General features: G+C 43.9%; 1 protein-coding gene across 6 annotated transcripts in view; it reads left to right on the top strand.

The window, feature by feature from the left end:
• LOC120019693 (protein 4.1-like) overlaps positions 1-12,443 on the top strand; it is a 97,815-nt gene that overhangs the window by 63,536 nt on the left and 21,836 nt on the right. For all 6 annotated transcript variants that reach the window (XM_038963088.1, XM_038963084.1, XM_038963086.1 and 3 more), the window contains exons 5-10: positions 4,348-4,390; positions 8,684-8,759; positions 10,024-10,242; positions 10,555-10,642; positions 11,755-11,907; positions 12,236-12,333. In XM_038963088.1, coding sequence (XP_038819016.1) covers positions 4,348-4,390; positions 8,684-8,759; positions 10,024-10,242; positions 10,555-10,642; positions 11,755-11,907; positions 12,236-12,333 — 677 coding nt within the window. The remainder of the gene's footprint in view (positions 1-4,347; positions 4,391-8,683; positions 8,760-10,023; positions 10,243-10,554; positions 10,643-11,754; positions 11,908-12,235; positions 12,334-12,443) is intronic.

The raw sequence follows: 12,443 nt of genomic DNA, 5'->3' as shown, positions 1-12,443 counted from the left end.
AAAACCACAACTAGAATCTCTCCACGGCCTCTTAGAGGATCTAGATACATTTGCTATCCTCTCTGGATTAAAACCAAATTATGATAAATGTACCATATTACGTATTGGATCACTAAAAAATACACATTTTACATTGCCATGTAGTTTACCAATTAAATGGTCTGACGGTGATGTGGACATACTCGGTATACAAATCCCAAAAGAAAGAAATGATCTCACTCCAATAAATTTTTATAGAAAGTTAGCAAAAATAGATAAGATCTTGCTACCATGGAAAGGAAAATACCTGTCTATTTGTGGGAAAATCACCCTGATTAACTCTTTAATCATATCACAGTTTACCTATTTGCTTATGGTTTTGCCTACACCTAGTGACCTGCTTTTTAAATTATATGAACAAAAAATATTCAATTTTATTTGGAACGGCAAGCCAGATAAAATTAAAAGGGCCTATTTATATAACGAATATGAATTCGGAGGGCAGAAATTATTAAATATTAAAGCATTAGACCTCTCACTAAAGGCATCAGTCATACAAAAGTTATACTTAAATCCAAACTGGTTCTCTAGTAGATTGGTACGAATGTCTCATCCTATGTTCAAGAAGGGCCTTTTTCCCTTTATTCAGATTACACCTGCTCACTTTCGGTTGCTTGAAAAGGAAATAATCTCCAAAATATCTTTATTTTTTAAGCAAGCCTTAGAAAGTTGGTTGCAATTTCAGTTTAATCCACCTGAAAGGACGGAACAAATAGTACAACAAATCTTGTGGTTAAATTCAAATATAGTAATTGATAAAAAAACTGTATTTATCGAAGAAATGTTTAAAAAAGGTATAATTTTTGTGAATGATATCATAAATAGGACTGGTGGAGTAATGTCACACATGCAGCTAACACAGACATATGGAAATGTCTGCTCTACCCAAAATTACAACCAATTAATTGCAGCATTACCACAAAAATGGAAGAGGCAGGTGGAAGGGGATAAAAGTAAGGAACTTGTATGTCGGCCTTATATTAAAGAACATAAATGGTTAAAGAAAAGTGTGATAAATAAAAACATATACCAATTTCATTTAAGGACCAAAAAACTTACAGCTGTGCCATATAAATTGCAAAATAGTTGGGAAGAGATTTTCGATGTACCCATTCCATGGCACATGGTGTATGAATTGATACGCAAAACAACGCCGGATTCAAAACTTCGAATTTTTCAATTTAAATTATTGTACAAAATTCTTGCAACTAATAGAATGTTATATATATGGGGGATACAATCTTCCCAGCTCTGTAGATTCTGCTGTGAGGAGGCAGAGTCATTAGACCATTTATTTTGGTATTGTCCGCATGTAGCTCGTTTTTGGTCACAGGTCCAGGAATGGTTGAAGAATTGCAACATTTGCGTAGAACTAACGCTACAGATAGCAATACTGGGGGATTTGAAAAGCCATAGTCAATCAATCAATAATATAATAATTATTTTAGCAAAAATGTTTATTTTTAATTTACAATCCGTGGAAGCTATGAGAATAGGAAGATTCAAATCTTTTGTGAAGCATCACAGCACAGTTGAAAAATATATGGCAAATAAAAATCCGAAATGGATGATGTTGGAAGATAGATGGGAAAGGTTGAGTGGAGCTGAAGGGTGGGACTAATAACAAGATAAACAATGTAGGGCATACGGGATCTGTGAAATGTGTATAGGTGCGGAGCTATTGTGAAATAGCACAGTTACAAGTGGAAATCAAACTGGATGGACAACAGAAATAGAGGAAGGACTAAGAACAAACAAGAGAGAACTATTATAAAGTAGACTGTGTCTGTAAAATGTGTATAAGATGTATAAATTGAAGGTAAAAACAGAAATGTTTATCAGTTTACTCCAATTGGGGGATCGGTGGTAGGGTTTGCGGGGAATAATAATAAAGGTATACTCTTTAAAAAAGTATGTATGTCTATGTAGGTATGTGTATGTATATATGTGTATATGTATGCATACGTGAATGGATATATATATTTACCCAAAAAAATATGGGGGATTGGAAATGATGCAGACAATTACATTGGAAGCAACATTCTTTCCGCAATATTAAGCTGATCCACCCCCCCCCAAAAAGAAGAAAGAAAAAAAAAAAAAAAAAAAAAAAATTGCCATCGGTAAAATACAATTGTGTTCGCTGTCCTTATCTTATGCCTGCCCATACCATAACCCCACCGCCACCATGGGGCACTGTGCACAACGTTGACGTCAGCAAACCACTTGCCCACACGACGCCATTAGTTGAAACTGGGGTTCATCCGTGAAGAGCGTAGTTCTCCAGTTTGCCAGTGTCCATTGAAGGTGAGCATTTGGCCACTGAAGTCGGTTACGACACCATACTGCATGCAGTCAGGTCAAGAACCTGGTGAGGATGACAAGCACGCAGATGAGCTTCCCTGAGATGGTTTCTGACAGTTTGTGCAGAAATTCTTTAGTTTTGCAAACCCACAGTTTCATCAGCTGTCCGAGTGGCTGGTCTCAGACGATCCCACAGGTGAAGAATCCGGTTGTGGAGGTCCTGGGCTGGCGTGGTTACACGTGGTCTGCGGTTGTAAGGCCGGTTGGACATACTGCCAAATTCTTTAAAACGACGTTGGAGATGGCTTATGGTATAGGAATTAACATAAAATTCTCTGGCACAGCTTTGGTGGACATTCCTGCAGTCAACATGCCAATTGCACGCTCCCTCAAAACTTCTGTGGCATTGTGTTGTGTGACAACATTTTAGTGGCCTTTTATTGTCCCCAGCACAAGGTGCACCTGTGTAATGATCATGCTGTTTAATCAGCTTCTTGATATGCCACAACTGTCAGGTGGCTAGATTATCTTGGAGAAATGCTCACGAACAGGGATGTAAACAAATTTGTGTACAGGATTTGAGAGTAATAAGCTTTTTGTGTGTGGGAAATTTCTGTGATAATTTATTTCAGCTCATGAAACATGGGACCAACACTTTACACGTTGCGTTTATATTTTTGTTCAGTGTAGTTACTTCCTAAAATGTATCATATAATAACCTCTCTCCCAATAGCACAGATGTTTTTGCGTTTATGTCCTCAAACTTTTTTATATCGTTCCTCAATTGTATAATTAGCTACACTTTTATTCTGCTACAAAAGTTACAATGACTAACGGTTTGACCGCATAATATCCCTCTCGTGATCAATATGAGCCGTTTAGACATTCGAAACAGTTTAGCGGGCCTGATGGACCATATAATTGATCGTTTAAAAGGACGTTTTAACAAAGGCCTGAATGAACCAACAGTGATTCATAAAAGTCAGATGGATGATAAAGTACTTCCCTGTGTGCTAAGACCAGCCCATCCTCACAGGAATGTCTGAAGTGTGCAGTTAACCTCCAGAGAACCCAGATATGCTTCCAGGGAATAACATCAGTTATTTCCCAGATCTGTGTCAACACAGTTTATTGGGATGCGCTCTAATATCACTGGTTGGAGACCGACGAGGTTCCGCTCACAAACTTCAGTCCAGAATGCTCTGCCTTGCTCTGCTCTCGCCCCCTGCCAACCAAGCAGGCCTGCTTCACATATCCTTCTCTCACATTGCCTGCCTGTATTCTTATGGCTTTGGTCCCGTACTTTAAAGTCTCCCCTGCACACTCTAACTGGAGCTTAATGACACAGAGTCAACACACTCCACAGTCTGTCTGCAGGCTCAACATCAGTCATTGAGGGTGACTGTTTGGAGAGAGATCAGCATATTTGCGGTGGGGCTGCATGCAGTTTTGTTCCACGTTGACACTGGAAACTGCAGGCTAGCCAGGGGGGTGGCGGGAAGAGGCTGTATAATACAGGCTAGTGTAGTTTAGTGGAATGGGTTTTCATCGTGTGTGTGTTTTTATATGGAAGTGGCACACAGAAGTTGAGGGATCAGACCAGTAACGACAACCATGGATAGTTTTGTTGTCTGGATTGGTGCTAAATGTACAGTTATTGTTTTTTTTTGTGCTTTTTACAGCAGCTCTGTGCCTAATGTGTCCTTCTGTCTTGTTTTTGATGACGCTCGTCTTAACATACCTGATCTCCTACAGTACTTACATGAGAAATGGCACAGTGTTCTATGTTTTAGATGCCTAGTAGTTATTTGCAATATGGACGCTTTCACAATCAAAATCCCACCTGCATTTGTCTAACATGAGTTACCAATCACCATGGTTACTCAACAGGGAAACTATGAAGTCTGTTGTTAGTTAACTGCTAGAAGTCTGATACTGTGTGGTTTGAAGTGCTGCATGCTTGTTGAAACCAAAACGAGTAGCTCCTTTGTTTCTCTTTTATAGTGCTGGCTGGACCCTACAAAGGAGATCAAACGTCAGATCCGCAGTAAGTTGTGTTTTTTAACTTCTTGAAACCCATTTCTGTATGAGGTTTCTCATTAAGTAACAGGGCCACCACGGTACTCCCTAATTGGCTTTACTGTACATACCAACCTAATGAAAGGCTTCCACACTATACCCTGTTATTTCACCCACCATTCTCTCCCCTTTCACTGTACGCTCTATTCCGATAGCCCTAATAGCTAATGTAACTGTTGATATTTACTAGATCTTTTGCAGAGACACATATATTTTCTTTCTGGAGTGAGATGCTCTTTTCGCATCTGGACATTGGATTGCAGTAATTCTGGATGGGGCTGGGGGGAATGTGTTGGGGATTATGTGTGTTGGGTGGAGGGAGGCTGCGCTCTGCTGAACCTCTGGGCAGAGAGAAGGGAAGGGGGACGCTCGCCACCCCACCCCCAGTCTGATACTCCCAGAGCACTTAGCTTCCAGTAACACCGACCAGACGTTTGCACATAGTTACACCCCCGAGGGAATTCAATATGTAGCGATGGGAACAGCGGCTCCGAGCGGAGGTACTTTCTGTCCAGGGATGCGTTAAAAGTGTAACACGCCGTGCAGTACAGCCCCAGTGGCCTGCAACAGGCCTCTTCTGTTCCACCGACTCTTACAGTGGTCATTCTACCTGGCTGTCCAAGAGCCAAACCTATACCAATTTTCTAGCCTTATCGCTCAGTCTTGTTTGGACTGGTTCAACACCTTGTGTCATTGAGTGAGAAACAGACATATGCACTGTCTATTAGCCACAGTTTGCTCCCTTCGAGATAAATTCAAAATATCTGGAGCGCTGGCTGATAAGGGAGGCCACCGTTAGACTAACTTAACTGATTCAGATCAGTAGGCAGGCGGAGTTCACAGCCAGGCCTGCAACTGAAATCACTAGTGGTTTATGTTACTAACTCACATGTCACTGACAGTGGGATCCAGTGAAATCATAGATATTGGCGCACTCCATTTTCTTTAGCATATGAAATGAATCGCGCTTCATTAAGATAATGGCCTGTGCTGTGCTCTCGCTGGTTGGGGTTTGAGCGCTCTCTCCGCAGAGAGATGGAAAGACTTGGAGCGCAGCAGTGCAGAGGAAATTGCCCTGACATGAAGTCATCTTCTCTGGGATAGAATTTTGTGCAGCTTGACTATGGACATGATGTCACCAATGTGTGCGTGGGTGGAGGCAACGTGCGAGAGAGACAGGACGATGGAGAAGCTTTGTATTTGTTTCACTTATTGAACATATTGTGTAGGATTTCAGACCAGTGGTGTATGGCTGGTGGATATCATTCTATGATATGATACTCCCATTTCATTTAAGGTGCCTGTTTACCCTGTAATAGTGTTCAATGGTGTGTGTGACTGAGGAATGGAGGCTGTCACATGACATGAATTGAGGACTCTGGTCGGACCCACTTATCTGCAGCCTGTGACTCTGACTGGAACGTTTCAAGCATAATTGAAAAACGAGGCAGAGAGGAGGGGGAGACTGAAATCCACTGTGTCTCTGTCACACCACCACGGTCGACTTTTTGGATGGTCATCTTTGGAAAAACAGTTACTTTTTATGAGTCTGCCTATGAATGCTCACTGGGGAAATTACCCTGATTTCCAAAGCTGCTTCTGTGTGCTAGATAACACCAGTTTTTTGTCCTCTTTCACACCTGGAATACTACACTTAATGGGATCATTGAAGCTACTGTTCTGCAAAGTTTTCCTGCCACACAGACCCACCAGAAAAACACAATGTTCCTGGACAGATCAAGTGGTATTAGGCCCTCGGATTGAGACAGTCATGTGATTAGAGCTTCCTCCTCCCAGTAGCACCAGTGAATGAACCCTCCCCTCATTGATTGTGAAGGGTGATCGTCCAGACATGTGACTTGTTCTGAGCCAGCTGCCTCGCATTCCAGTGTATCAGTCTTTAATTTGCCCCCGAGCTTCCTCAAATGGTCACTGACCTCCTCCGCTCAGTCCGGCTGAAGGACAACGGCCACAATATGACTACTGTTGGAACAGTGCCGCTGGGGTCATTTTTGGAATTCCTCTAACATATTTGACATATCCTGTATCCCATGGCCAGGCTAAGCATGGGTGAATTCTGCATGGTTTTCCTTCGCATGTCTTGTGGGAAAATAAAGTAAGCTTTTTTTTTTGTATGATTTTCTTTGACTTCTCAGTTGTTCAGACTTTCTGAATTCCTTCCCATTTTCACCACACAGTCAATGGAATTGTTTGCTTGCCTGGCTTTTCGTCCCAACGTTCACTCTCACATGGCCTTGGGATTCTGGGAAGGATGAAAAGCAGAGCCCTTCGTTGCTGCAGGAAAAGAAAAGGTCCCCCTGGGATCACTTCATAATTACTCTGTTCCAGCATACTGTCCAGACGAGACCAGGGACACTCACTCGCCTGCATCTAAACAGAAAGGACATTACTATCTCTCTCCACTGATGAGCAGCACCTCCGCTGGGAGGTTTTCATTATTTCATTATCCGTTTTCTGCATAGAAATACATAATTCCTAATACGTTTCAGACCGTACATTTCAGGGAAAGACCATTAAGTCTGTTATGTCAGGACACGGTTGACATTTGTTTTCAATTAAGCCGTTGTGTAACGTCCCTCGCCCAGATGAAAGAGGGAGAGAGACTGTCGTCATCATCATCCATCTCTTCTCTCCCCGGGTGTAATCAGGCTAGCGCTAGCCCATACCTCTCTCGCTCTCGCTCGCTCGCTCTCCGCTAGCGGTTGCTAGGTGACAGCCAGCCCTAGCCTAATGCTGACGAAGCTTTAGGCATCGCCACATCAAGCCAGTGGTCTATGACTGGACACGCGCGCACACAGAAATGAGGCGATAGTGTGTATTAGCACTGCTCATCCTGTCTCATCTCACATGGCGCTCTCGAATCGCTGATAACAGGAAGTGGTAGGTAAACATGGAGCCTTGCAAAGGGCTCTTAAGCCCATCTGACCCCAACACAAGTAGTCTCTCTAAAACGTAGGCTACTACTAGAAAGTGCGTTGCTTACGTAAAAGTTACTCCGTGTCATGATTAAGTGTCAAGGATTTGAGTTTTAATTGTTTTATTAACCCATCCACCACCCCCCTTCTTTGGAGCACACATCTTTTTTTGTACAGACTTTTCTTTGATACATGTATATACATATCATAACTTTACATATACATTTTCCATACATGGTACTTTTATATACAGCAGTCACAACAATAATTCATTACCGAACATGAGCTCTTTAATCCCACCTCACAGCCACTCTCAGCCCATCACAACTATCACCGTAGACCACCCTGTTTGGTATGTGCCATATGTTTTCCAATTGTGAAGTTGATTGAAACCGTTTGTGAGAGTTGTTGAACGTGTTTTTCTGAAATGTACTGTGTTCTCCGCTAGCTGGTTGAACCTAAATCCAGCCTTTTTCTACTGATTTTAAATCCCCTCAGTGTGTCCAATGATGAATACCCAAAACAGAGTGTGAGCGGTATGTTGAAAGGCCCTGTTTCTGTTCTGCTATTTTCGATGAGTCTCTTTGCACCACGGTACAGGACCAAATCAAAATTCCTCTCACCAGGTCTTTCCAGGCTTGACAAAACTCCACTTCAAAGAGAAGATTGTATACTCCTCGCGGCGTCTCTCCTTTTCAAAACCCATTGGCGGAGAAGACCGAGGTCCCGCCCCTCTGACCTTCTCCTCCAATGGGTTTTGAAAAGGAGACGAGGAGAAAGGAATGCCAGGAGTATGCAATTCAGATCTTCTCAAAGCCTCTCCTCACGGGTCTTAGCTGTTGTGTAATTGCGTGCAGCTGCTACATCCTTCCCAGTGTGTCGTCTTGTCCTCTTTCTATCTCTCTGCCCGTCTCTTTTTCCTCTCCTTCTTTCCCCCCGTTCTCTGATTCCCTCTTCTCCACCACTATATATATATATATATACACACCTACCTTACGGACAGTCGATGAGCACAGCTGTTGGGGCTTTGCCACTTCTTTTAGCAGAGTGTGTGTTCTTAGCACATCTGGTTCTTAGCACATCTGGCCTGGCATGCCGCCATCGCTTGTTTTTCCGTGTTGGTTATTTTACACTAAATGCATAATTTCCTTCCTCTACATACAAACGCTCACCCAAACGAATTAGCTGAAGTCGGTTCGTCTTTGTTTGAACACACGCGGCCTGGCCTTATGGCTTAAAAATAATGATCATGTGTTATGACGATATAGATCAAGTATTTACTTTCACTCTTTTGATCAGATGTTCTTTCTGTTCCGTTTCCACAGATGCCACCTGGCAGTTTGCGTTCAATGTCAAGTTCTACCCTCCGGATCCATCCCAGCTGACCGAGGATATTACCAGGTATTGTACTGTCCCTTTCATCAGGAAACAAAGAGGTCAACGACACACACCACATCTGTTCGTCCCCACTCCTTCAATTGTACATTTTGAATGTTTGGCTTTATTGTGTTAGTCATAAAGCAAAAAATGATCTGCCCAGTCGCGCAAACAAATCATGTTTTTATACCACACAGGTGGCCCGGAGCAGTCTCAAACCTACAGTCTGTTAATACTTTGCGTTCACACTATTTGGACATCTTTCCAGACTATTTTGTACACAGGCTTTATGGGGGAAATGTAAATACATGTACTGTTATGGTATGTACAGTACATGCTATTGATTTTCAGACAGCATGCACATACAGAATGTACATGCAGAATGTAGCTAAACACACACACACACACACACACACACACACACACACACACACACACACACACACACACACACACACACACACACACACACGCAAGCAAGCACTGTTATTCAATGTACAACTGGTCTATATAACCTAGTCCAGATACAGTAAAGGCAAGTCCATTGCTGTACAGTAGTTGTACACTGCAGCAGCAACTGGTTGATGAGGTCAGAAGAGCAAAACACTGAGGGGAGGGGGCGGTGGGCATCCACTGAGTGTTCAATGTCCATGTGTTCCCCCCTAGCTTCCCAGTGTCTAATCATTCCCTGATCCGAGCCCTCAGCCGGTGCACTCCCATCACTGAGCCGCTGCCTAAACTAGCGTAGAAATGTCCTCTTTGATCGGCGCTTGTCAAAAGGTTGCAGTAATATCCAGTGCAGTGGAGCGGTCTTCAGCCTCAAGAGTTTCAGCCCAGGGCCAAGGTCACAGGCAGTATGCTATTTCTGCTTCTCTGAGTCTGCAGGCTGCACACCGTGAGAGGGGGGAAAAAGGTTGGCGTGCGTGGAGATGGTTGCCTGTGACGTTGGCCATGGGGCTGTTCTGACACTAAACTCTTGAGGCTGAAGACCACTGCACTGGATATTGCTGCAACCTTTTGCTATTTCTGTATGTTATTTCTGCTTCTCTGAGTCTGCAGGCTGCTGCACTACTGTGACGTACAGGAAAACACCCCCCCCCCCCACCTAACCCACAGTTTTTACATGAGTGTTGTGTCAGAACTGAAGTAGTGGGCTATTGTCAGGAGAAATGTACAGACCAGAATTACAACCTGTGTTTCATGCCTCAATGTGGTTATGGACTGTGACTCTCTCCCTCCACCTTTCCTCATCATCCCATCTCTCTCTCTTCTCTCCGTCTCCCTGTAGATATCTCCTGTGCCTTCAGCTCCGGCAGGACATAGTGTCGGGGCGTCTGCCCTGCTCCTTCGTCACCCACTCCCTGCTGGGTTCCTACGCCCTGCAGGCCGAGCTGGGAGATCATGACTCCGGCGAGCACCGCCTCGACTACATCAGCGACTTCCAGTTCGCCCCCTCACAGACCAAGGAGATGGAGGAGAAGGTGGTGGAGCTCCACAAAACTCACAGGTCAGGGCCGTGTGGGATTAAAGGGTATAGTTCAGCGATAACTATCCCTTTTAAATTAGCAAACGAGCACGTGACAATGACACTGAGTCATAGTTTTAGGGGAGATTAAATATTATAGCTAAAGGGGCCTCTTTAAAACCTAGGACTGGGGAGAGACACCTGTGTAGAAATTAGTTGGAAATGACCCGTGGACTTTACAGGTACTGTGATCATTATCATACTTTGAGTTCCCCGTTTTCAGGACCTGCCACTTCAGATCATTCACCTCTGTGTTTGTTTACAATAGATTGTTTGTTTTGTCTACTTTTCTAGGGGGATGACTCCTGCTCAAGCAGATGCCCAGTTCTTAGAAAACGCTAAGAAGTTGTCGATGTACGGTGTGGATCTCCACCACGCCAAGGTGCCTAGCTGCCACACGAAGTGGTTTTGAAATGTCCAATTCAACCAGAAATGATGTTTAAGAAATAATTCCTGTATTTATTTTAGGGGAAATGTGAGGAAAAACATGTTGACGTTTATAAAATGCCCTGCGATGAGAAAATGTGAAGCTGATAACGGTAAGAAAGGTGAATGAACTGTAAGCTGTAGTGTGGCATAGCCTACTGGTCAGTATCCAAACTTAGTCATTAGTCCCAGGAACTGTTCTACTATGCTTCATTCGTTGTGTATGGAGGTCTGGAAGAAACGCCTGTGAGAGCACACATGACTCAGGGAGGCTCCTTTGATGTGGTGTGCAGTGAGGGGAAGAGAGGGCGCCGGAAAACACAAAGCCAAAAAGAGAGCCGGCCCTACCACCGCATCAGCTGTACAAACACGTGGTGGATTGGAGCCGGAGCTCTTTTCACTGGGCCGTCGACATGGGGACAGCCCCGTGGAATGAGCCCTTTTCTCTCCACGTGGACTCGACATGGGTTGAAAATACCCCGAGAAATATTGGGTCCAGAGAGGGACAGTGAGAGAGGGATCAGTGACCTCTTAGTGCATATTCCCAACCGTCAGTGAGAAAAGTACATGTCAGGTCCACATGTCCTCTCACTCACTCATGCTATCTCTTTCTCCTTCTGTAGGCAGGGAATGCAGGTCATGTGGAAAAGCATGCCAAGGCCATGCTGAGTGAGAGAGTTTGGTTAAAAGCCATGCATTGGCATCTAATAGTTGCCATGCCCATCGGCGGGGATGGATTTTCCTCATTTTACCGTTGAATACACAAATCAATAGTCACTCTGTATCTATTCATACAGACGGACTTAAAAGGCCCTTTATGGCGTCGTGCAAGCTTGATAACAACGTTACCATTGAGTTGTGATGGGATGATTGAATATCCGGCCTTATTTAGTTGTATGTTATAGCAAATAATTCCATTGTGCACCTTGGCGATATTCTAAATCTTCTGGGACGAAATCTGAGAACGTTGTCTGTTCTCTCCTTGTTGTCTATACTGCATACTTGACTGTGTTTTCTCTTCATTGTACTTTGCTGAACGGTTGCTTTGCCTGGTGTCTGTGTCTGTAGGACTCTGAGGGAGTGGACATCATGTTGGGAGTGTGTGCCAACGGCCTGCTGATCTACAAAGACCGACTCAGGATAAACCGCTTTGCCTGGCCCAAAATCCTCAAGATTTCCTACAAACGCAGCAACTTCTATATCAAAATCAGGCCGGGAGAGGTACGGAACAGCACCGCCCTCAGAGGAAAACACTAGACATTTCCACATTTTGGAGTTGTCCTTTCGAAAGCCCACTCGAGAGAGCAGCCGTAGGAAGCAGACTCCTTCATTGAGCCAAATACTGACAGTGTTAGCAGATGGTTTGATTGTACAGAGGGAAATACTGACATTTAGATATTTATTTCTTAACGCCCATTCAAACTAGTGTCTTGGAGGGGTGGAGGTGGGGGGGTTGGGTCCATATCTCTGTCTTTTGTAGAGCGTATGTTTTCTAACTAAGCTAGTCTCCAGTACTCAGGGGAACTCACGTCTATACTCTGCTTTTCAGACAGAGCAGTTTGAGAGCTCTGTGGGCTTCAAGCTGCCCAACCACCGCGCTGCCAAGAGGGTCTGGAAGGTCTGCGTGGAGAATCACACCTTCTTCAGGTAACAATCACACTGTCAGCATCCACGTCAACGACCCCTACATTTCTGTTGAACTTAATCCTGTTCACCTCTAACTCACTGCATCAGACTTGAAAAGATGTCTGAACTAG

The sequence above is a fragment of the Salvelinus namaycush genome, chromosome 24 (genome assembly GCF_016432855.1).
Source record: "Salvelinus namaycush isolate Seneca chromosome 24, SaNama_1.0, whole genome shotgun sequence".
In the NCBI taxonomy this organism is placed as follows: Eukaryota; Metazoa; Chordata; class Actinopteri; order Salmoniformes; family Salmonidae; genus Salvelinus; species Salvelinus namaycush.
The sequence above is the reverse complement of the archived record's forward strand: the minus strand, read 5'-3'. Positions and strand labels throughout refer to the sequence as shown.